At 40.5% G+C, this 24,896-nt stretch overlaps 2 protein-coding genes and 1 long non-coding RNA gene across 4 annotated transcripts in view; 1 reads left to right on the top strand and 2 right to left on the bottom strand.

The window, feature by feature from the left end:
• The first annotated feature begins 4,551 nt into the window (after positions 1-4,551).
• METTL21C (methyltransferase 21C, AARS1 lysine) lies at positions 4,552-22,977 on the top strand. The gene is made up of 5 exons (XM_058184860.1): positions 4,552-4,688; positions 12,924-13,033; positions 15,495-15,634; positions 21,346-21,463; positions 21,859-22,977. The coding sequence occupies exons 2-5, from the start codon at positions 12,934-12,936 to the stop codon at positions 22,251-22,253; spliced, it is 753 nt and encodes a 250-aa protein (XP_058040843.1). The 5' UTR covers positions 4,552-4,688; positions 12,924-12,933; the 3' UTR covers positions 22,254-22,977.
• Positions 16,715-21,326, bottom strand: LOC131199271 (uncharacterized). The gene is made up of 3 exons (XR_009155313.1): positions 18,696-21,326; positions 18,175-18,241; positions 16,715-17,499 (listed from the first exon to the last, which is right to left on the bottom strand). It is a non-coding gene; the product is annotated as an uncharacterized LOC131199271 (long non-coding RNA).
• Positions 22,978-23,186: 209 nt separating the features above from the next.
• The window catches only part of TPP2 (tripeptidyl peptidase 2), a 65,416-nt gene continuing 63,706 nt past the window's right edge, over positions 23,187-24,896 (bottom strand). For both annotated transcript variants that reach the window (XM_058184856.1, XM_058184858.1), the window contains one exon: positions 23,187-24,075. In XM_058184856.1, coding sequence (XP_058040839.1) covers positions 23,986-24,075 — 90 coding nt within the window. In that variant the 3' untranslated portion in view covers positions 23,187-23,985. The remainder of the gene's footprint in view (positions 24,076-24,896) is intronic.

Genomic DNA, 24,896 nt, shown 5'->3' with positions numbered 1-24,896 from the left:
CTTCAAGACAGCTACTATTTGGCAGAATTATTTCTCTCGAACAACACGGGAAAATTATGAAAGGTATAATTTACGGTGAAGAATAGAAGTGTCAAAACCAAGGATTTGTTTGGATCACAGTTGATTTTGTCCACTTGCCCATGAGGAAAGGGTGGCTGGGTTCATTTAATTTCAATTAAATCTTTTTCTCCTTAAGAAAGCATGGCAGTGGAGTGGATCTGTAGAAGCAAAGGATCAACTTTCTGCAGGAGAACCAAGTTTGGATTGACAGGCTTAATGTGTAGGTTGGATTTCAGGATTTCATTTGTTTTTTTAATGAGCGACCCTTTAATTTGTGCTTTGCTCCAGAGTAAGTAAGAAAAGTTAGAAGTTTAAAAAAGATATGACGAAATAAGCTGGATGGAGTCAAGGATGATTTTCATGGATAGAAAGGTATGGTTTGGCAGCGAGGATACTGTTGGTATAAGCTAGCTTTGACCTACATTATCTTATGTCATTAACTTCTTTGGTTTATTATTTTTTATTCCTCTTTTTCCTTCTTTATAACATAGTTTACCCTGAAAGAATGTTGTATAATAGATATGCATATGATATACCTGCTTTTTACTAATGCGACTACTTTGATTGCTGAAAATGTAAATTAACTGCAGGTTCTAGTATTGCAATTCAAGGACCATATGAAGAAATGAAATTAATTACAGGTGGCAGTTTTGGCCTGGAGGACTTCTGCAGGGGTTCATCTTGCCTACCATTTGTGCCCTTTCCTTCATGAGGAGGTCCTCGTTATTACTTTTGCCTTGGTCACCTCCCTGTCGAATTATTGCAATGTGCTGTGCATGGGGCTGCTCTTGAAGATCACTTGGAGACTATGGTGGTTCAAAATGTCATAGTGTGAGCAGTAATAAGTGTCTCTCAATGCACCCACATATCACCACTGCTATGCAACAAATTGACATGGGTGTGCAAAATAAGATGCTGGCTATTACTGATAAAGACTTGTGTAGCATAGGGCTTGGATATCTGAAAGACCAATTGTTTCTGCCCACCCAGGGACATCCCACGAGAGTGGTTGTACTCTAAGTCAGGGGTCCCCAACCCCCGGTCCGTGGACTAGCTGCAGCAAGCCAGAAATCGGGCCACGCAAAGAAGTGAAGCCCCATCTGTGGGATGCAGGCAGCATACAAAACCACATCCGGTCCATGGAAAAACCTCTCTCCATGGAACCCATCCCTGGTGCCCAAATGTTTGGCAGCTTCTGCTCCAAGTCCCTTCATTAAATACTGTCATCTTATGGGACCTAAGAAGCATATTGTGGCCCTCACTTTCCGGAACAGCATCCTCCCCACAGAGAGATGGATGATGGCCTTTCTAGGGAACTAGGGTTTGAGGGGCACAGAGGATGGTCTTTGTAATACTTGAAACAATGGTTTTTGTAGTAGTGCCGTACTGGCTAATTAACATGGGTTTTCTTGTATTTTAAATTTGCTTTTTCAATTGTATTTATTTATTTATCGAGGACATATTAGCTCAGCGGTCACCAACTGGTGGTCTGTGGACCACTGGTGGTCCGTGAGAAAAATTTGGTGGTCCGCAGAAAAATTATTTGCATTTTTTATATTGCACTAAATACTATTTATCTTTTTAAAAAATTCATGTTAGTGGTCTGCAGGATTTAAAATTATGAATTTAGCGGTTCCTGAGATCCAAAAGATTGGTGACTCCTGTATTAGATAATATATATAAGTATAAGCATGAATTGAATACATAAAATGAATACAATTAAAGGAAAAATTAGGACAGGGTTCGCTAGGCACACTGGTGCTCTTATGCATGCCCCTTACATTATTATTAATTATTATTAATTATATAAATTACTATTGCTAATAATTTCCCATAAGCCTTAACCTTCAAGAAAGTACCTTTCTTTTATAAACCAAGACTGGCAAGAGAGAATTCAATGCATTGTACATACCGGTAACAGTTTTGTTTTTAGCTGTTTTCAAGCCTCCACGAACAAAGAAAATAGTTAAGTCCAGCCTTGGGAAACACTGCAAATGTATCTTACCCAAATCCACCACTCGCACAGCCCGGTAGTGGGCCTCAGCCTGGGGTTAGGATTATATACCCTTATTATAGAACAAATCAATTCAGAGATCTCAGTAGAGACACAAATTACTAGGCTCAAATTATCGTATTATGCAAAGACTTAGCTCTTTAAGAAATTGATGAAGTATGCAGCAAAACAAAATGGAAATAAAGAGAAATAAAGGACGGCTATCAGAGAGTTGGATTGATTCCATTAAAGCAGTGATAAAATTCCATCACTGGAAAATCTGAAAAGTTAGGTTGGCGATGGGTCAGCCTGGAGAAGGTCTACCATTAAATGTAAACACTGACTTGATGGCATCTAATCAATTTATCATCAATTATCAGTACATCCACATATTAGTGCGCTATTTCTTATTTGTCTTTCAATAAACTTTCTCCCATTTGTGGCACGCTGGCTTAAAGGTCTTAGAGAAGAGAAACAAATGAAACCTGTCTGACATATGACTGTACCAGCTTTTATTTAAAGCACCAAATTAGTCATCTAGGCTGTGAAACTTCATAGCAGCAGTCATGGGTTTGTTGATGTTCCCCCAGATACATTTTTGACTGTATGCAGAGGCAGCTATGAGATCTGAAAGTTTGGTCAGAATGATGAAACATGCAAACCCTGCCCTTCATCTTTATTTACCTATATTTTACCCGCTATAGGGCATTGCACGCCAAAACAACCACACACAAAGAAAGTTTTTCCTCCCATGCTATCATTCTGCTGAACAACTAATTCCTACACAACTGTCTTACGTCCTGGGATGTCAAATCACCTAGTACGGCTGTATTACTATTACTGTTGTCCTTCTCATCTTTCCTATTACCTATTTCTTTAGCTTCTTATGATTATAATTTTGTTGTTTGTATCTCATGATTCATATCGATTGCTTTTATTTAGTGCCCTGTTATGATTTTTGTTGATTGCTTATTTAATATCCTATGACTACCACTGAGTGTTGTATCTTATGATTTATGATTATTGTATTTTATGATTATGATTATGATTTATCATTTGTTGCTTGTATGAACACTGAGAGTTTATGCACCCGAGACAAATTCCTTGTGTGTTCAATCATGCTTGGCCAATAAAGAATTCTATTCTATGTTTTATTGGTATGCAATATCAGGACACATTCAAAAACAGCAGTTTTTTCCCCTCCATTAACAAATGCCCAAGACAGCAATGCTTACAGTGGGGTATATGTGTGTATGCGTGCATCAAATGAATGAGCTTGACAAAAGCCGAAATTCTTCCTTATGATACAATCATTATATAATACATGCATAGCAATAAACCCATTGTGATGTTTTATGTATTGTCCAAAAGGGCAAAGTTGCAGAGAAATGATATATTGCTTTATTTGTATAAGCAGGAGGAGCCCTTTGTTTGTGGAACTTGGAGTTCTGTCAGGGAACTTCGTACCCTCAAACAAGTCTTGTCTGGAAGAGTAAAGATGTTGACTAATGTGTCTTTAGATGCTTCATTGAAATACACTGGGGAAAATATTTGCCAGAAGACTTTTGGATGGAATTTTAAGGAGAACATGTACTTTTAAATGAAAAGGCTTTGAAGCTTCTATTAGAAGTGGCTTACCAAGAGACTGTACACAAACCGATATCCCAGTGAATGATAATAGCTGTGCATACACAGTTTCATGAAGAAAGCCAAACGTGATGCACCAAGAAGCCACATAACAACTGGAAAAAAAAGATGTGGCTTATTTGTTAATTCAAAAACATCTCTTTTTGGTAGGACTGGTCCAGGTTTCATTTAGCTATCCATACAACTTTTCTTTCTGAAAGTGGGATTTCGACACTCACCCAATCAAGATCAAATATTGGTTGAATGTTATGCCAGCTCTCAGACTTTTGTAACGAATCCCACTCCAAAAAGATGCTGTCATATAAAGGAAAGTATTTATATATTTATTTATCAAATTTATATTCCCCACCCCCCCACAATCTCACATCAGACTACCCTCCAACTTTATAATGGGATGATTTTGATGTAAATTCTACCGCTAATTTATTTTGGGGGCTTCATATTATTTGGGAATTAATGAGATACCAAAAGTTTACCTAAGACGGTTGACATTAAAGCAAACAAAAGAATTAATGAACACTCATGAGCTGGTGGATTTGTAATGGGAAAGGTGTTACTACATGTCATGTACTTTACCTACATTCAAATTAATGATTTTGAGCCTCTGGACAGCAGATAGAATTATGAGCTAGAGAAGCTCAGTTTATGACTTAATTTCAGGCTAGATCCTAAAAGATTTATGCTGCTGGTTTCATTTATGCTCCTTGTGTGTTGTCTGCAACATGTTTCAATTCTTATCATCATATCAATTTCTAATTACAATTATAAGATGTTTATTCTCTCTTGTTTTTACATACCCGATAGTAATCAAAACTACGATTGTCTGTGCTTTTTTTTTAAATCCCTAAATGGACTGGAGAATGGCCCCACCTCCTTTGCCTCAGTCAAGATCTTACAGCACACCTTTACTATAAAAAGACACTGGGCTACTTGAAATCTCTCAGCTAAGAATTCGGATCTCTGACATCTGGATTAATTCGCTTTCCAGGTAAATTTTAATGCTAGATTTATTTATTTTCTGCAAGTAAAAGAAGAAATGAATGTGCTGGGACATATGGGATGGGCATTTTAAACTTCAGGTTTATTTTTAATACGTATCTTGGATACAGGGCACAACAGGTGGTTATCAGGTCAATCAAGATGTACAGCTAACCAGTAGTATATCAGTCACAGTTAGAAGCGTAACTTTTAAGGGAGACTTCTGAATCTGAAAAGAAAACAACAACAACCCCTAACTTTGAAAAGATGTATGGAGGATGAATTTTTGTTGAACAGTGAGCCAATCTCTGGGGAAAAAAAACGTTCAAAAGGCAGAACAAAGCAAATTTTTTTATTTTAATGAAATGTATTATGAACGACAAAAGCTTATGCAATAATAAATGTGTGCAATAGAGCTGTTATTTGGCTTTAATATGTATGAATGCATGACAATTTTAAAAGGCAAATCAAAGTAAATGAAAGAAGCAATCAGAATTCAGGACTGATGACTTGAGTTGAGGGTGCAATCTCTGGACAATTTCCCTTGTGAAATTCCTTCCTCCCAGCTTCTCGTAAGCAGCTCCCATTCATTTTACAGGAGGCTCACTCAAACTTCCCAGTGTGTAAATTCCATCCGTACATTTTTGTTTCGTATCTATGCCACTAATACAGCAAAAGTTGAAAAGTGAGGGCTTGTCAATCGCTTGTTAGATTTTCATGGCAATTTTAACCTCCTCCCCCCCCAACCCCCGGGAAGTTTTTAACAAAGTTTGTGACTTCTTTACTTACCTTCAGGTTCTCTAGAATGTCTTTACGGGAAATCACTGATATAGATCAGACATTAAAATTGCATTTGGCAATTTCAGTATGAAAATAAAGTCAAAATTTCTATCCTTAGTCTGATTAATACTTTGTGCCTTACTTAGAATATAAGACAGCATGTCTTATAGGCTCTCCCTATTACACTTGTAATGTATGCATGTTTTGAATATGACGGATTTTTTCCCCTGGCATAAGCCTTTGAGGACATCTAGTGGGTATTATATTCAAATTTAAATTTAAAATTTAAAATGAAGTGGAAAGCTGAATGGAAAGTACTTGTTTTTTGCTAAATAATAATTACCTTATTAATTTGAATTAATAACATTATAATGTTTTGTAAGACATTTAAGAGTATTTGGATATGATTAATTAATAGCTTTGCCAAACATAAAGTTCAGCCAGTTCACTCATATATAGGTAGCCCTCGACTTATGGTCACAATTGAGCCCAAAATGTCTGTTGTTAAGTGAGACATTTGTTACGTGAGTTTCGCCCCATTTTACGACTTTTCTTGCCACAGTTGTTAAGTGAATCACTGCAGCTGATCAGTTTGTAACCTCGTTGTTCAGTGAATCTGGCTTCCCCATTGACTTTGCTTGTCAACAAGGGTCATATATATGAAGGGCCGGTTAGCTCAGGCTGGTAATAGCCTGTTATTAAGAACACCGAAGCCTGCAATTATTGCAGGTTCGAGCCCGGCCCAAGGTTGACTCAGCCTTCCATCCTTTATAAGGTAGGTAAAATGAGGACCCAGATTGTTGGGGGGGCAATAAGTTGACTTTGTTAAAAATATACAAATAGAATGAGACTATTGCCTTATACACTGTAAGCCGCCCTGAGTCTTCGGAGAAGGGCGGGGTATAAATGTAAACAAAAAAAAAAAACAAAAAAAAAAAAAAACCAGTGGCCAAGCAACTGATATTTTGATCACATGATCATGGGGATGCTGCAAAGGTCGTAACTGTTAAAAACGGTCATAAGTCACATTCTTCAGCACTGTTGTAACTTTGAACTGTCATTAAATGAACTGTTGTAACTTGAGGGCTACCTGTTCTGTTTCCCTCCCCCAATACTCCCAACAAAGAGTCAGTCAAAGGCCTCCTCTTCTACTTTATTTACAAAAATAAATGTCCTGGCCACGTCTACCCACGGGTCTGCCAAGTTTCTGGAGATAACGAGGAAATTATAGATAAGGCCAGAATTACTCACGAATATATTCTTCCCTCCATTGATACAGTTTGCCTGCGCAAATTCATTGCTTTGTCCAAGACAAAAAACCAGGAAGTCCCGCCTCCTATTTATAGTCTCTGCAGATGTCCATCATTCCTTGGCTTTATCCCAACGCTGCTTCTGCTGCGCGCGCCGGTCACGTCTGCGCAGTCTTGCATCACTCCAAAACTGTTCTTGGGGCGTTGCCAAATCAGAAGAAGGCTCCAGAGAATCAGGCCTTGCCGGCCCCTCCTCCTCCCTTTGAGTGGCTGCCAGTGAGGGAGAGAGCCCACGAGAAGCAGGGCTTGCCAGGTCTTCTCCCTCACTTTCTGAATCATCTGAGTCCAGGAGTCTGGGTCCAGGAACCTGGGTCACAACACTACCTGTATCTGAAATATAATCTGGTCGCTGAAGAGTCAGCTCTTTGGACTGATAAAAGGCCCAGAATTTTTCGTGCAAAATCACTCTCTGTAGAAGATCATAAAAACTGAGGCTTGGAGAGTTTGAGGCTGACATGAACATTTGGGTTCAGACGGAAGTCGTCCACTGGAGTCATGATGAAGTGGGGTGGAAACTGCATCAGTATTCCAAGACTATTCCAAGACAGCATTCAAATATAGGTAGTCCTCAACTTATGACCAGTCGCTTAGTGATGGTTAGAAATTACGGCTTACCTGGAAAAAAAATTATGATTGTTTTGCCATTTAACAGTTGATTTGCTTAATGATTGCCCCCAAACAGGTTGTAAAATCAGGTTGGTCATGTGACTGACCCAATTTTATGATCGACAGGACATACAACCGTAATGGGCAAGCTCCATCACAGTCATATGTCAAGGACTACGTGTACTTCTACCAAAAGTACAAACAGGCTGGAAGACCCTAAGAACAACTTTGAAAGGTGGGCTGAGGAGGCTCTAGAGCACGGGTGTCAAACTCTCCGCGTCATGTTGTCATCACATGATGTATCATGTTTTTTCCCCTTTGCGGAGCTGGGGTGGGCGTGGCCTGCACATGCTGCGTCCGGCCCGCAAGCCACCAGTTTGACACTCCTGCTCTAGAGCAATGACAGCTTGGTTGAAGAGTCTCTTTGGCATCCCTCTACTTAATTTGTTCAATATTTAATTGGATTGCATTTGCTTTTCTAATCTTAATTTAATTTTTAAGGTATTTTATGGCAGTTGTATTGGATTATATTCATGCTGAGCGATATGATGCACAGTTTGGATGCATAGCTAATACAACAAAAAGTGTTTAAATTCGGGAACATAATATATTGGCAACCTTATTTAATGAGAATGGAAAATGATGCTGCAAACCAGGAATGACAATCTTCTGGCTTCAATGGCTGTTGACATTTTCTGTTACTGCCCCCCCCACAATATTACCAATCAAAATCTGATTCAAAATAGTGGTTTTGACAAGCAGGCATATACTAAAAACAGAGGGCTCTGGCCATATGCACAGTCCAGATATTTATGATCACTTTGAGAAACAGGCATGGGTTCATTTTTTCAAAAAAGCACTCATGTTTACTGCCACGAGTTTTTAATGTCTAACATTGGAAATTGGAAAGGTTTGCATATCTGCGGCAAAATTGTACTGCTTATATTAAACACATTTTGATCTCACTTATGCCCATTCTTGCTTGTCAATGCTTTCGCAAATTAAAAATAAAAGAATCTCCTTTCTCTCCAGCCCCAATTATTATTTGTGTTGTAAATGTTGTACCTTGATGAAGGTATATTTTCTTTTATGTATACTAAGAACATATGCACCAAGACAAATTCCTTGTGTGTCCAATCACACTTGGCCAATAAAAAAATCTATTCTATTCTATTCTATTCTATTCTATTCTATTCTATTCTATTCTATTCTATTCTATTCTATTCTATTCTATTCTATCAGAATCGTAGAATCTGTGGTGGAATCTGGAGGAAGAGGTTAAGGGGGAGCTGAGTTTTGAGTCTTTGCATTGCACTAAGTGGCACTGGCCAAGTCTCCCCCCAAATCTTTCAAGGCTTATTTTATTATTCCCAAGGCAATACAGTCATCTGATGAGATTCTTGTAACATAGTTGACCAGCAATAAAGCTACTGTTGAAAAGTGGTTCTGGTTGTTTTTGCTCGACATAATCTCTTTCATTGTTGCTGCTATCTCTTCATTGTCGCCATAGCTAGAACAGGTTTTGGAGGGTGAACAAGCAAGGATTTAATCCATATTATAGAAGATGCACCAAGCTAATTTATTTGTGCCGGAGAACTGAAAGGGGATGGGCCTGGTTAGTATTTGGATGGATAGTCATTCAAGGGATACCAGAACTATATAGGCTAGGCTAGGACACTGAAAAAAAGGGGTCTATGATAATTGGCTATGGCCACATGGACATGCCCAATTCACCCTGGCCTCCCCACCACAGCTGACCCACTGCAGACATTCATCCTCAGCTGGCCCTCCTCCAGTGCTCCTCCACCACCATTCTCTTCTCTATCTCTTTTTGCCGAGGGATTTGCTGAGGGACACTTGTCCCTTGCCAATTTGCTGTGCGGGAAAATTGGCCATGCATCCCAGCAGCCAATCTGCACACTGAAGGGTAGGCCTCTACCTTCTCATTCACTGAAGGAAAGTTGGCCAGATTGGACAGTATAAGGCCACCCATCCAGTCCCTGACTGAGCCAGGTTGCCAGAGGAGGCAATGTGTGCCTCATATTGCACCCCCTGGACAGAGCGCCCCAATAGCAGCTGCTGCGAATTGCCAGCTCGGTGCATCTTGAAGGGAACAAATGGAGATAATTTTGAGGGAGAAATCAGAGGATCCTACAATGTGGGTCTGGAAGAGACCTCAGAGGTCATCTAATCGAACTCCTGCCCGATGCAGGAGCTAATTGCTTTGACCTTTGGTTTGTCTCCTGGAACAGACAGAAGAAGCCAGACATTTTGTGAGAATATGCAAGTTTTAAGATGCCATTCTTTGGGTACTGTATTTTAATTCTGACCCAGCATTCTGGACCACCTAGAATTGCTCTTTGCTTCCCGCAAATCAATTGGTTTATCTTTGCTTGCCTACTATTATTCATATTGCTTAATAGATCCCTTGACATGTGCTGGAAGCTTCCAAAGAGCCCCCCCCCACTTTTCAAAAGTCTCAGAATACCTTTCCCAATATGGTGGGTGTTTCAGTTATGTGGGATTTCAGTTCCCATCATCCCTGGCCACTGCTGGGTAGTAACCTTGAGATCTGAAGTTGACATCATCTGCTGGTCCCTAGACTCAGAGCAGAAATTCGGAATATTCAGAAAATATTTCATGAAAGAGAAGGAAAAATTGTCCTAAAAATGTCAGAATCCACCGTTTGAGAGTATAAAATGGATGAGTTAACATAATATATGAACTCGAGCTTAACAAATTAATCCAATTCAGAATGACAGAGTTGGAATGGACCTTGGAGGTTTTCTATTCAAACCCCCAGCTCAAGCACGAAACCCTATACCATTCCGGATGAATGGTTGCCTAGTCTCTTCTTAAAAGTCTCCAGTGATGGAGCACCCACAACTTCTGAAGGTAAGCTGTTCCTCTGATTAATTGTTCTCACGGTCAGGAAATGTTAAGTGACTCTCGCTTCCCCGTCAACTTTGCTTGTCAGACGGTCGCAAATGGGATCACGTGACCTTGGGACACAGCAACGGTTATGAGTATGAACCAAGTTGCCAAGCATTTGAATTTTGATTGCATGATTGTGGGGATGCTACCAAGGTTGTGAATGTGAAAAATGGTCATAAGTCACTTTTTTTCAGTGCCATTATATCTTTGAACGGTCACTAAATGAGCTGTTGTAAGTCGAGGACTACCAGAGTAGGTTGTATATCAGCATTGTGCTACCATTGCACAAGTTCTCCTCTTTAATATACAGGAATAAGACAGAGCCTTTCATTGCTTTAGTTGTTTGTCCCCCACTCCAACTCTATTCCTGCTCCCCATCTCTTTGCATCTCTTGCACCTCCATCATGCCCAGCTGCCCTATCTATTATTTATTCTTAGAACTAACTTTCTTTAATTGCAAGACATGTTCTGGAATTTTGATGCGAACTTATACAAATTGAGAAAATCAAATGTGCTGAATTTAAAAGGCAACTTGATGAAAAAAACAAAACCTGTTAAGGCAGCAACAACAGCGTTGACAATAGGGGTGTCAAACTGGCGGCCCACGGGCTGGATGCGTCATGTGCAGGCCACGCTCACCCCAGTTCCGTGAATGGGAAAAAACATCACGAAATGTCGCGTGACGGCAACATGACGCCATGAGTTTGACACCCGTGCAATAGAGCAGGGGTCTCCAACCTTGGCAACTTTAAGACTTGTGAACTTCAACTCCCAGAATTCTGGGAGTTGAAGTCCACAAGTCTTAAAGTTGCCAAGGTTGGAGACCCCTGCAATAGAGAATATCCGTAGCTCAGGGTTGAACTGCGGGGTCCTTGCTGCTCTCTGAGCTTGTTTATTTTCTTGCAGAATTTCATCACCAAATTAGGTAACATCATCAGTGCTGGCAGGCAGTGGGTCTGCCCTCTTTGTATATACTGTGGGATTTATCGAAGGAAGCTTTATGGGAAAGTGTTAGCCTATTTAAAACCTGAGTCATCACAATGTACCGTTTCTGTTAATATAGTTTCTTACAGAGTTCACTGTTCAAAGAATGTGTTTCTATGGATTTGTTTTTATTAGCTTTCCAATTCTGCAATTCAGCTGAAAGGGCTCCCAGTGCATCTCAGGTAGCAATTTAAAAAAAAAAAAGTTCTATTCCTGAGACTGACAATTTTTTTTTAAAAAATGGCCTCCAAGAGAGAGAGAGAGAGAGAGAGAGAGAGAGAGGCAAAGATGAGAAAGGATATATGTGGGATATCAAGTCTTAATTCAAAGATGTGAAACCTGAGGATCATATGTGGTCATCGAGGCCTCTCTTCGTGGGCCTAGGATTAGTTTGTTAGTTTCTTAACTCAACTCCTCTTCCCTACCCTCAATCCTGCCACAGGAATGATATCAGAGGTGATATCAGCTGGTTTGGACCGGTTCGGGTGAACCGGTAGTGGCGACCTGCGGGTAGGCCAGCCCACCCGCCCAGGCGCAATCCTGTCCTATATTGCTGTGTTTTTGACGTGTGGACAGCACACGTGAGCGAATTGCCGTGTTTTGTGATGCCGTATTTTGTGACGACGCATGCTCACATTTCCGGTGCTGGGCAAACCAGTGGTAAAGTCATGTGAAACTCACCTCTGAATGATATGGTCCAGTGCATTCATGGACCTTTGTTAAACTTTTGGCCACCGAAAGATTATCCACCTAATATTGAACTGATAAAGGCTAGTCTCTCCCTCAACCCAGTGAAAGTGCTTGAGGAAAATAGTAGCTACCTTCTCAGGAGATGGGAGAAAGCTAATTTCCCAGAATATGAATTGGTTATCGGCATCCCTTAAATTGCCTTTGGGCTTCCAATTTGCCACTGTCAAGATAATAAACCGTGTGGAAAGGCTTTTGAGTTTTTTGGGGTAGAAAAGTAACCCAGCATTGGATCAAAAGAAATGTATCTGTTGTGTCTTGCCCGCTCTCACCACAGCCGGGGCCTTCTTATCTGCTTCCGAACGCTGAGGAATGTCCTAGTATGCCTCCCGGCCCCAGCCCTGGCTCCATGCCCAGACAGGCTGAGGAGGAGGAAGCACCTCCCGGCCCCAGCCCTGGCTCCATGCCCAGGCAAACGGAGCAACTAGACCCCTCCCCCTCCCCCACAGCATGTGAGCCTGAGGGAGGTCAATTACCAACAGCTGCCGACTGGAGTGACCCTCGCTTCAGAAGAATTGATAGGCGGCGGCGCCAGAAGGAAGGGAGGGGCAGGCCTGGATAAGTGCTGAGTCATGGAGCCACACCCCATGGCCTATATAAAGGATCTGCTTTCTGGCATTCTCTGAGTCAGGCAAAGTCGAACATATCTTGCTGAAGTCACTTTCTGGTCTCCTGCCTGCCTTGAGGACTTTGCTAGGACTTTGGCAGAGCTGCAGAGGCACACCTGATTCGGATTTCCCTGACCCGGCCGTCAGCGGAGGAGTGGGACACGACATCACCATGCTTCAGCATGGTGCTTCTTAATACAGCAAGATGCTAGATAGATGAATTAGAAATGAGGTGATTTACACTTACGGTCCATGGTTTGATTGTTCGTTTAACAGGATTCCTGCTATGATTTCTGCAAAGCACCAGATGTTCCCTAAAATGGCTCAAAAATTAACAGAAGAGGAAGAGGACTACCATGACAATTCTTCTCTATTACCTGACTCAGGTGACACTTTAAAACATGCACAAACACATTGTTTCCTTCTAAGCTACGTAATATGTTGACCACATTCAGTAATAATTTAAAAAGTTGCTTTAGTATTGCTCACCAGATAAAACACGAGTACTTCATTTTAAGAATTGTATTCATCCTCAGTTTTTAGTGCAATGAAAGGTAGTATAGCTAGTCCTCAACTTACGACCTCAACTGAGCCCAAAATTGACGTTGCTAAGTGAGAAATTTGTTAAGTGAGCTTGGCTTCATTTGATGACTTTTTTCTCAACCCATTTGTTAAGTGAATCACTGCAGTTCTTAAATTAGTAACCTGGTTATTAAGTGAATCTGGTTTTGTGATTGACTTTGCTTGTCAAGTCGCTAAAGGGGATCACACGACTCTGGGACACTGCAACCGTCATAAATGTGAGTCAGTTGTCACGCATTTAAATATAAACCATGCAATCATAGGGATGCTGCATCGGTTATAAGTGTGCAAAATGGTCATAAGTCACTTTTTTCAGTGGGGTCCAGGACAATTAACCACGGACACATGTCTGCACCCATTCCATCACTGGCTTCCCACCACAGCTGATTCAGCATTGGCATTTATTGTCGGCTGGCCAGTGGTGAAATGCTCCCGGTTTGGACCGGATTGGCTGATCCGGCAGCGATGGCGATGGGTGGTTCGGAGAACCGATTGCAAAAATCTCTGCCCCCCCCCATCACCCGGTCACCCACTTTCCCGCTTGCTGTTTCTTTTAAAAAATAAAAAAAGGCTCTGACAATCACAGCTGAGCAATCGTCAGAGCCTTTATTTTTTACTTTTAAAAGCATTTTTTTTTTACAATCTATTTGGTTGAATAAGCTATAAAAATGCTTTTAAAAGTAAAAAAAAAGATTACGCGCCACAGCTGAACACTCCCCTCTGTGCGCTGTTCTATTTACTCCATGCCTCCTGTGCACTATGCGCATGCACTTCGCATTTGGTGTGTGGTGCGCAGCCAGCGAACCGGTAGTAAACTGGTTCAGATTTCACCACTGCAGCTGGCCCTCTGCCAGCATTTTTCCCCTGCCAATGGTCCATCAATGCTCTTCCAACATGCCCTCAACCTGTCCAATTTGCCGAAGGATACTTGTCTCTGGCGAATCCACAGCACAGGACAAGTTACTGCATGTCCCCACTCTGCCTCCCCACTGGATGGAGTCCCTTTTTGGCTCACTTTCCTGAAGTGGAAACTCGAAAGGTTGGGGGCAGGGAGCAAACCTGCTGCTTCCTTCCAGATGTTCTGTTTGGTTGCAGGGAATCCCTTGGCTGAACGCTGCAGATCCATGGCAAGCAGCGGGCGAGCGGGCATAGATTCATGGTGCTTCTGAAAGGGGGAGATTGGCTAATAATACAGTCTTTCCAAGCATATCCAGAAACCAGGAATTTGTTTCCAGTTTCAGGATCAGGCTTCTTATGTTCTGAAGAATATGTCAAAAAAGTTCGTGTAATGAAGCCCCAAAGGAAGAGACATGATAAATGTGAAGGACCCAGTGGTGAAATCCAATTTTTTTTACTATCGGTTCTGTGGCGTGGCTTGGTGGGCGTGGCAGGGGAAGGATACTGCAAAATCTCCATTCCTACCCCACTCTGGGGCCAGCCAGAGGTGATATTTGCTGGTTCTCTGAACTACTCAAAATTTCTGCTACTGGTTCTCTGAACTGCTCAAAATTTCCACTACCGGTTCTCTAGAACCTGTCAGAACCTGGGGGATTTCGCCCCTGGAAGGACCCCCCTCTCGGAAAAGGAACTTTCAACCGCACCCTGAGTGCAGTTTCTGGAATTGTAGTCAGCAAAAATAAAAAGAAAGCATTACAGAAAGTCATTTTAAAAGAGAAAGAAAGATGGAGAGGGAGCAGGGAGAAGACTGACCCCTCACCCGTCATGAGTAGAATTGAATGAAATGACATTATGCATATGAAAATGCCCAGAAAGATTGTTTGCAACAAAAGTTGCAATCACCAAAAAGGGAATCCATTAACTTCTTTATTTAAGTGAATCTGGTTTCCCCATTGACTTTGCTTGTAATGAGGTCACAGAAGTGGATCACATGACCTTGGGACCATTGCAACCGCTACAAATATGAGTCAGTTGCCAAGCATCCAAATTTTGAACACCTGGCTGTAGGGATGCTGTTTATAAGTGTGTAAAATGGTTATACGTCACTTTTTTCAGCAATGTTGTAACTTGGAACGGTCACTAAATGAACTGTTGTAAGTCAAGGACTATCTCTATTTTGAGGATTTTAGAGCAAACTTTCTGAAGGCATTCTGTTGCTTCATTCTATAGCCAGCTTTGCTGGCTGAGGAACTCTGGGAGTTGAAGTCCATAAGTCTTAAAGTTGCCAAGGTTGGAGATCCCTGTTCTATAGCATCTCACAAAAAATATGTAAACAAATGACTGCTGATGATCATTTTTCCTTCACAGGTCCACGTGTATTTAAAATATTGCCCAAATGGGTTTCAAAGGCCTCCTACTATTTTGACAAAGAACATTATTGTTATATGGACCATCAGATCGTCATTCAAGAATCCATTGAATGCTTTGGAGCTGTAGTGTGGCCTGCTGTAAGTTTGGCACAGAAAAACAAAACAAAACACCCAGCACCCCTTTGACTAATAAACAACTTACGACATCTCTTAAGTTTGGAAATATTCACAATTGCTTATGGCTTTTATTTTGGTCAGTGTTGCCATCTCGAGAAGTATTAATGGTAGGTCGATTCATAATGACATAACCTAAGACTATGATCATGATGACTAGACCAGTGGTGGGATTCAAATTTTTTTACTATCGGATCTGTGGGCGTGGCTTGGTGGGCGTGGCTTGGTGGTTGTGGCAGGGGAAGGATACTTTAAAATCGCCATTCCCACCCCACTCCAGGGGAAGGATACTATAAAATCTCCATTCCCTCCCCACTACAGGGGAAGGTTACTGAAAAATCCCCATTTCCTTCTGATCAGCTGGGACTTGGGAAGCAGAGAATAGATGTGGGCGGGGCCAGTCAGAGGTGGTATTTACCGGTCTCCAAACTACTCAAAATTTCCACTACCGGTTTTCCAGAACTGGTCAAGACCTGATGAATACCACCTCTGGACTAGACTGACTAACATGGATTGCATGGTGCTATACCCTTTATTTTATTTCATTTATTGGAATTCGACAAACAAAAACGAGAACAAGAATAAGAGAATAAAAATACAATGACAGGGACGATAGACACATTAGTGCACTTATGCACGCCCCCTCTACTGACCATTTAAGTTATGAAGTCAGGTCCAAGGAAGTCAATTGGTGACTGAAACTGTGAAAATTTGTAGCTGAGACAACTGAATCAGGTGCGCACATGCCTACATCCATAATTCTATGCGCCCTGCCCCGTGCATGCGCGCGCAAGCCCCCTCCCACCCACCCCTCTCCTGGCATGCAATGACCCAGTAGGCCCGCTTTTCTTTTTCACCTGGTTCTAGATCCTCTCTATGCATCTGGGGAGGGCGAAAACAGTCTTCCCCACCCCCTCAGAGGCCCTCCGGAGGCCCAAAACGGCCTCTCTGGGAGTCTCTAGAGGCTGGGGACAGCAAAAAAGATCACTTCCTATCCAACCAGAAGTTGGGAAATGGGCCGTTTTGGGCCTCCAGAGGGCCTGGGGAAGGTTGCTTTCGCCCTCCCTAGATGCATAAAGAGAATCTGGAGCCAGGGGAGAAAGAAAAACATGCCTTCCTCCCCACACCCCCAGGCCCTCCGGAGGCAGGAGACAGCCTGTTTCCCTACTTCTGGTGGGCCCAGAAGGCCCGAAAATCAGCTGGCTGGCATGAGCATGTACGCCGGAGCTAAGCTGGTATGCCCAGTGATATGGCTACGAGTGGCACCTGTGGCACATGTGCCATAGGTTCGCCATCACAGAGATTGGGCATTCCAGATTTTAAGGACTCTATTACTTTATTTTATTTATTTATTTGTCACACAGTATATATAAGCATAAGCATGAAATAACTATATAATATATAAGCATTTATATAAGCATAAGTATGTAATAACTATATTAATTGGATATAATGAAAGGCAACAATAGGACAGGAATGGTAGGCATGCTTGTGCTCTTATGCACGCCCCTTACAGACCTCTTAGGAATGGGGTGAGGTCAATAGTAGACAGGTTTTGGTTAAAGCTTTGGGGATTTTGGGAAGAGACCACAGAGTCAGGTAGTATATTCCAAGTATTAACAACTCTGTTACTGAAGTCATATTTTCTGCAATCAAGATTGGAGCAGTTAACATTAAGCTTGAGTCTCTTGTGTGCTCTTGTATTGATGCAATTGAAGCTGAAGTAGTCTTCAACAGGAAGGTCATTGTAATAGATGATTCTATGAGTTAAACTCAGGTCATGTCGAAGGCGGCGTAGTTCTAAATTTTCTAAACCCAGGATTTCAAGTCTGATGGTGATTACAGAAATCATATTATTTAAAGTCAAGTTTAGAACAATTTACATTAAGTTTAAAGCAGTTGTTTGTGAGTGTATTATTGTGATTAAAACAGAAAAAGTCATTTATAAATAAAACATTACTACATATAATTTTGAATGCAATACCTAGGTCTGACCGCAAGCGGCGCAGTTCTAAGTTATCCAAACTGAGAATTTTGAGCCTAGTAGCTCTTACCCCATGTTGATGAGGCATAGACTCAAAATCTATGAATTATTAGCACCGCTTTATAAATTCTTAGTTAAGGGGGTTGGACTAGAAGACCTCCAAGATCCCTTCCAACTCTGTTAGTATGTTATGTTAAGTTAAGATCATCCAGTTGTGGTCACATTACAAAAAAGATGTTGAGACTTTGGAGAAAGTGCAGAGAAGAGCAAATAAGATGATTAAAGGCTGGAGATAAAAACATATGAAGAACGTTTGCAGAAATTGGACTAGGGGGTGATGTGATAGCAATATTCCAGTATTTGAGGGGCTGTCTCAAAGAAGAGGCGGTCAACTCATTTCCCAAAGCACCAGAAGGCAAGGCAAGAAACAATAGATGGAAACTAATCAAGGAGAGAAGAAACCTAGAATTAAAGAAAAGCTTCCTAACCGTGAGAACAATTAACCAGTGGAATGGCTTACCTTTGGAAGTTTTAGATGCTTCATCACTAGAGGTTTTATTAAAAGATTGGACAGCCACCTGGGCAATCTGAAATGGAACAGGGTCTCCTGCTTGAGCAGGCAATTGGACTAGAAAACTTAGAAGATCTTTTCCAGCTCTATTCTGATTGAAATATTGATTGATTTCCAATTAAATAAAATGCATGAATTAAGAACAGATGCCAATAAACTGGCTATAAACAGATAGTCCTCAAGTTATGAGGGTAATGGAGCTTACCCATTCCATTTGTAACCTGAGGATTCGTGGGAGTGAATCTTGTACCTTGAACGGAATCAATCCCTTTCGCCCACACATTCACTATTTGAATGCGAGGCTCGTTAAGTGCACGAGGTATTTCAGTGTGGGGAAGGCCATGGGGGGCCTAGTAATGGAACAGGCCACCTGCCTAAGACCACCCAAGGCCTCCCCGACTCACCAAAATACCTCATGTTCCCCACAATTCCTTCCCCCCCCCAACAACCTGCTGAGTAGGGTCACTTACCTTGTGAAGATCTAGCAAGCAGTCTCCTCTCCAGCCTCTCAGCAGCATGCACCCCTCTAACACTCTCTTCGGGCCTCCACAGGCCTCGCTTGGCATGTTGCCGGCCAAAATGGAGCTTCTGAAGGGCAGATCTGTCTCTCAGAAGCTCCATTTCGGACGGCAATGTGCAGGACATATGTTGCAGAGCCTCTGCAGTTGTTCGTAAGGGCGAACAACTGCCTTGATGCTACAGGATTCATCGTTTTGGGACTTGTTCATAAACGCTAGGGGGTGCTCATTGTGTAATTTCAAACGTTCGCTAGGGGAACGCTCATAACCCAGGGATTACCTGCAATAGCTTTACTTAGTGTTCACTGTAAATATCAATTGCTGTACATTATCTCTAAATCAAAGAAATGTTGCTAAGGTAGTAAAACAGGACCCAGAATGGTTATGTGTTGCCATTAAGTAGCTGGTTTAACATGTTTTGGACATGCCCAATATTATAAGTATTTCCTGTATGTGGGTGTGAATATGAATAATTTAAACACATGGCTTCTCTTACTCTTCAATATTTAATCTTGATGTACTCATCAAGAGTTCCTGCTTCTTTAGTTAGTTTGTCCTATTTAAGGTATGTTTTGGACAGGGCAAAAAATATAAAACAAGGAACAAAGGTGTGAGCTAAGTTCTAGTAGGGGGAAAAAAAGGGTTTTGATACTGAATAAATTTCCTAAATTATTGGCTTTGGTTCTAGAATTTGTTTTTAATGTAAATTGCCAAAAGCAGATTTTTTTTTTTAAAGTGTGCAACCCTCTTTGTGTTAAGTTGAACAGTGCGATTTAGGGAGCTGCTCTTATATTCATGTTGTTTGTAGTTGCAAACATTACTGATTGCCTCAGAATTTATTCTAAGACACTTTTTATGTATTGGAAGCTCCATCCTCTTTGTAACTTTGGACATTTATTATTTGGATTGTTTTAACTTGCGAACAGTAGGGGCAGTATGCAAATTTTTAAAATGAAAAAAGGAAAGGGGAAAAAATATCCAATAGACATTGTTTACTTGAGATTATTAAAATAGAAATTGAGTTATATTGAAGGAGCATAGTGATCAAACCAATATTTGCTGTTTGCTTCCGATATGATATACTGCTAGAAATCATTTATTAGGAATTAAGCTTTGTTACTGGCTTCTGCTTATATTATTGTATACTGTCAGAAATTAGTTGTTAGGAACTAACTCTAGCTTAGTCAGTTATAACCTTAATACTGGTTATCATTAGTACAAAGTTTGTTATCTTGCTTCTGTGTCCTGCTTCTATTCTTGGCTTCAAAGCTAGGCACATCCTTGAAAATATAGAAGAAACCGTTACCCAGGAATATCAGGCTCCATAGATAAAGGAACCAGAGTAGGAAGTAGGATTCATAAATTCTGAATCCTGAAAGCATTCTGCTGAATACACAAGGCTATAGGAATGCTCCATAGATAAGGTGGACAGAGACAGGGGCCTGAACAAAGAATGTTTTAAAGATCACCTTGGTAACGAACCTTTGTCTCTGATTGGGTAAACTTTGTTTCCAAGGGTGTAAAATGTATATAATACTTTGAGCCACTCTCGCAGGGGTGTGGCTATTCCTTACATGCATTTTGTTTGTGTTTTGGATATAGTTTTGTCATCCAGCTTTTGCTTTGGACATAAATAAATAAAAGCTGATATTTTTTGCAAGTCTCGAGTCTCACTCTCTTTGGCATCTCAGTGGCTCAGGGAAACTTCTGGGACCTTACACTATCATGCTTCATGTTTCTGACGTGAATTATTTTGAACCAGTCACTCTTTCCTGAATGCTCCTGCATTTTCCTGAATCAGCCTTCTTGTCCAAGATAGGAAGTCTTCCTTGTCATTGTCCATCAAAATTATCTGAAGACTCACTCCAAGTGTAGCACTAACACCTTATTATAAAAACCTTAATATAGATTTCTGTTAGTAAAATCAGTAGTGAAAGAGGCACAAAAAAGAGAGAGAGTCAGATCAGTTCTGCTAACACAGTGATGGCTAACCTTTTCCAGACAGAGTGCCCAAAGCACATGCGCACCCAACCCCAAAATGCAATGCACGTGTGGCCCCCGTGCATGCACCCCTCCCCTGCCTGTGTGGCCCCCTGCATGAGCCCTGACCCTGCACATGCACAGCAGAGGCCTGACGACCAGCTGGCTGGTAGGAGGCACCCGTGCATGTGCGGCAGAGCTGAGCCAGGGCGATGGCTTGTGTGCCCACAGAAAGGGCGCTGTGTGCCACCTCTGGCATACGTGCCATAGGTTCGCCATCACTGTGCTAACACATTAAGTGTGTACATTTCCTGAGAGTTCAATGTTTCTTTTGCAATCTGATTAGATTCAATCCCCTTCCCTTTCCATTCCTGTTGAAAAAGCTTCTATAAAGTGTTATAAATTTCTGGCTTTGGTTCTGTCTCAGAAGGATGTCAGTATATGGCATCTTTAAGGCTCGTTCAAGTGAGCATGATTAGGAAGCACAGCAACTATGAGCAACAATCTTGCCTTGCTCCTTCATTCGTATTCTGACCTATTTTCGAACGCAAAAGAAAAAAAATGTATTTATATATACACAAATAACTTTGAAATGATCAAAAGTGTTTTTTTCCTCTTTTAGGCCCTTGCTTTATGTCAGTATCTGGAATCAAATCAAGAGGAAATTAACTTCAAAGAAAAGAAAGTCCTTGAAATTGGAGCTGGGACAGGTCTAGTGTCTATTGTGGCAAGTATATTAGGTAACCTGTACACTGATTTTTCAGACTGTAAGATACCATAGGGATTTGTTTCACAGCAATGGTCATAAATATGAACCATCTGAATTTTGATCACATCATCACAGGGATGCTGGAAAGGTCGTAACTGTGAAAAAAAAGGTTATGTCACTTTTTTCAGTGCCATTGTAACTTTGAATGGTCACTCAATGAACTGTTGTAAGTGGAGAACTACTTGTATTACAGTGATGTAAACCATGGTTTAGCACAATGCAATTCCAGTCCATTGTACAATTTGCTGGTGCAGACAACTGAAGTACATTGATGACTGAATTAATCACCTACCTCCCTTTCCCCAATCGACATTTTATCAAGGCAGGTTATGGACTGAACAATGTTAATTTTTTTTTATCTTTAAGGAGCTTTTGTCACAGCTACTGACTTGCCTGAGGTGCTTGCAAACTTGGAGTTCAATATTACTAGGAATACAGAGAATCTAGACGTTCACAAGCCTGAAGTGAGGAAGCTTATTTGGGGCACGAATCTCTCTGAAGACTTTCCCAAAGCAACCCACCATTATGATTTCATTGTGGCTACTGATGTTGTCTACCATCACACAGCTCTAGATTCTCTGCTGGATACACTTCACTACTTATGCCAGCCTGGGACAACGTTGCTTTGGGCAAATAAATTTAGATTCAGCACAGATTATGAATTTTTAGACTCAATGAGCAACATATTCAATATTACCCAGCTAGCGGAATTTCCCGACTCAAGTATCAAGTTGTTCAAAGGCACCATCAAAGAGAATTAAAAGGAGAAGGCAGAATCCAGATTGAAGTGCAAAAGCAGAGACCTTAGCAGAAGAGTCTGATTCTTAAACTTTCAAGACGTAACCCTTTCGTTTAAACTTAGTTGGAGCTTTTCTCAAAGACAAGTTGTTTCAACAAAAGAATAGTTAATAGGAAGCCTGGATCTCTTGGTTATGCTTTTTCCTCTTAGTTATGCCCATGTCCAGCATCTGACACATTCTGGCATTCCTTCAGTAGTCCCCAACTTTTTTGGGTTCATGGAAGCCAACTTTTCCACGGACTGGGGGATTAGCGCAGGGGTGCTATTCAGCAGGTTTGGGAGAACTGGTAGCGGAATTTTTGAGTAGTTTGGAGAACCAGCAAATACCACCTCTGGCTGGCCCCAGAGTGGGGTGGGAATGGAGATTTTGCAATATCCATCCCCTAGGAGTGGGGAGGGAATGGAGATTTTGCAGTATCCTTCCTGTCACGTCCACCAAGCCATGCCCACAGAACCGGTAGTAAAAAAAATTGAATTCCACCACTGGATTAGTTTTTGCTTGCTCACCTGCCGCTCACCTTCAGCTGCGCGGCCTGGTTTCTAACAGAACACAGACCGGTACAGGTCCATGGTCCAGAAGTTGGAGACCCCAGGTTTAATAGATATTTATAAATGAAAGCTTGAAACTCTATGTATCTAATCACATTGTTGGATTAGAAACAGAAAGGAGAGGAGGTCCATTTTGATCCTACATATCCTCATAAACCAAGATTCCCAAGATAAATTGCCATTACTACACCATGAAAGAAAGGAGTTTGCACTTTTTCTGATTAGAATACAAAAAAATGTGAGTGTAGAGTCCTCTAACAGATCCACATTGCTGAAAAATTAAAACAGATTTCAAATTTATTCGATATTTTATTTTTTAAAAAATTAAACCACGAGTACTCAAACCTTTGATATTTAAATCTGCACATTTATTCTGCAGTTTTATGTTTTTCCAAACATTATTAACATGTATGTATAAGTTTTACAATACCTGATTAAGTGTTAACTGACACTTTATACATGTATCGGTTTTGGCCGATACTCTGCATCATGTGGATATTTGTGAGTATCTCCAAATTGAAGATATCCAAGAGCACCTTTGCACCAGTAATTCAGAACACATTGTTAGTAAGTGTGGAAGTTATTCTTTTAAAAAATAAAATAAAATGTAAACTCTTGCAAATGATTCTGGTAATTAAGTTCTGTTATTATTAAATCTAATAAATAAGTTTTAAGCTACTTTTGTTGTAGCTTCATTTAAGGCCTTCATACAATTGAAAGTTTATGTTTAAACATGTTAAAATCCCGTTCATTGTAAAAATAACAGTTTGTATAGCCTTATGATTAAAATTACAAACAGTTAAGATCCACATACACATGCAAGAAGCTATTTCACTTTCATTTTGTAAACTTTGGTGCTGGCTCTTCTCAAACATCCATTGCCAGCAATGTGATGTAAGCAATAGGTTTTATCTTTAAATTTTCACTTCTGAAGCAAATGAACTGCTCAAGGAACTAAGAATTCAGTTTAAATAGACTTCCTCATGTCTGGACCCAAACTGCACAAATATACTGCAGTCCCTTATCCTCTGATTAATACATACAAGTGAAGCATTCAGTAATAGATGAAAACATGCAATCCAGTAAGTTCACAGATTTTATATTTAGTCAATATAAGAACATCTTGAATTCACAACTGCAATATATTAAAACACACAATAATCAGGTGGGAACATAACCGGAAGCCAGTTTTCACTAAAAGATGCACAGTGAGTCCATCCAAGTAGCCTCATTAACTAAAAGGTTAAGAACAAAAAAACAAAAAACAAAGCTTTTATATACAAGTAAATTTTGTATTAAGCCAAACTCATGAAAATGAAATATAATGTATTTAGCTACCAGAATTAGAATACAATATATATTAGACTTTCACTTAGTCAATGATATTTCTAGAAAATTTGTTCTTGTGTTTACAAATTTTATTAGTTTATCAAAATACAAAGAAAAATGAAAATAATAGAAAAGTAGGGAAAACGGAAGAAGAAAAAGTGTAAGGTAAAAGGAGAAAGAAAAAGGAAAAGAAAAGCACTGACTTCTGACAGGTTCTAGTGCAGTAGAATAAGATAATAACCTCAACTTTTTACTTTTACTAGTTTAATTTTATACTAGTCATTGCTATAACAACAAACTATCTAATCAGCAAAATCCCAAATCACTGTTTCATTTTTTCCCACCTCAAGTATTTATTTTATTTTACTTATTTATTAAATTTTTATACCGCCCTTCTCCCAAGGGACTCAGTGCAAAGTCCAGAAGCAGTTTCCAAGTAAAAATGTTATTTGTATTCTTTTCTTTAATTAAAGCAGCCAATTTAGCCATCTCTGCTAACTTCATTAGCTTTTGCAGCCAGTCGTCCCTTGTAGAAATTAAAATTCCATTTTTGTGCATAGAGCATTCTTGCCGATGTCAGCATAAATAACATCAAAATTCCATTTCCCCCCGCCCCATGTTTTTATCCATTAGGCCTAGAAAATTTGTCCTAATTTGATTTTATAATTCTTGAATGTTACTGAAACTTGTAAACTGATTGAACTGAACTGAATATGCTGTAACAACA

This window comes from Ahaetulla prasina, chromosome 5 (genome assembly GCF_028640845.1).
Source record: "Ahaetulla prasina isolate Xishuangbanna chromosome 5, ASM2864084v1, whole genome shotgun sequence".
Taxonomy (NCBI): domain Eukaryota; kingdom Metazoa; phylum Chordata; class Lepidosauria; order Squamata; family Colubridae; genus Ahaetulla; species Ahaetulla prasina.
Note: the sequence above shows the minus strand (reverse complement) of the source record. Positions and strands in the feature narration are given on the sequence as shown.

Bases quoted from the DNA above. Each gene is read 5' to 3' on its own strand.
- METTL21C (XM_058184860.1), top strand. From the start codon at position 12,934: ATGATTTCTGCAAAGCACCAGATGTTCCCTAAAATGGCTCAAAAATTA. The intron at 15,635-21,345 runs GTAAGTTTGGCA...TTCCTCTTTTAG, and splicing joins GAGCTGTAGTGTGGCCTGCT to GCCCTTGCTTTATGTCAGTA. The intron at 21,464-21,858 runs GTAACCTGTACA...TTTATCTTTAAG, and splicing joins TATTGTGGCAAGTATATTAG to GAGCTTTTGTCACAGCTACT.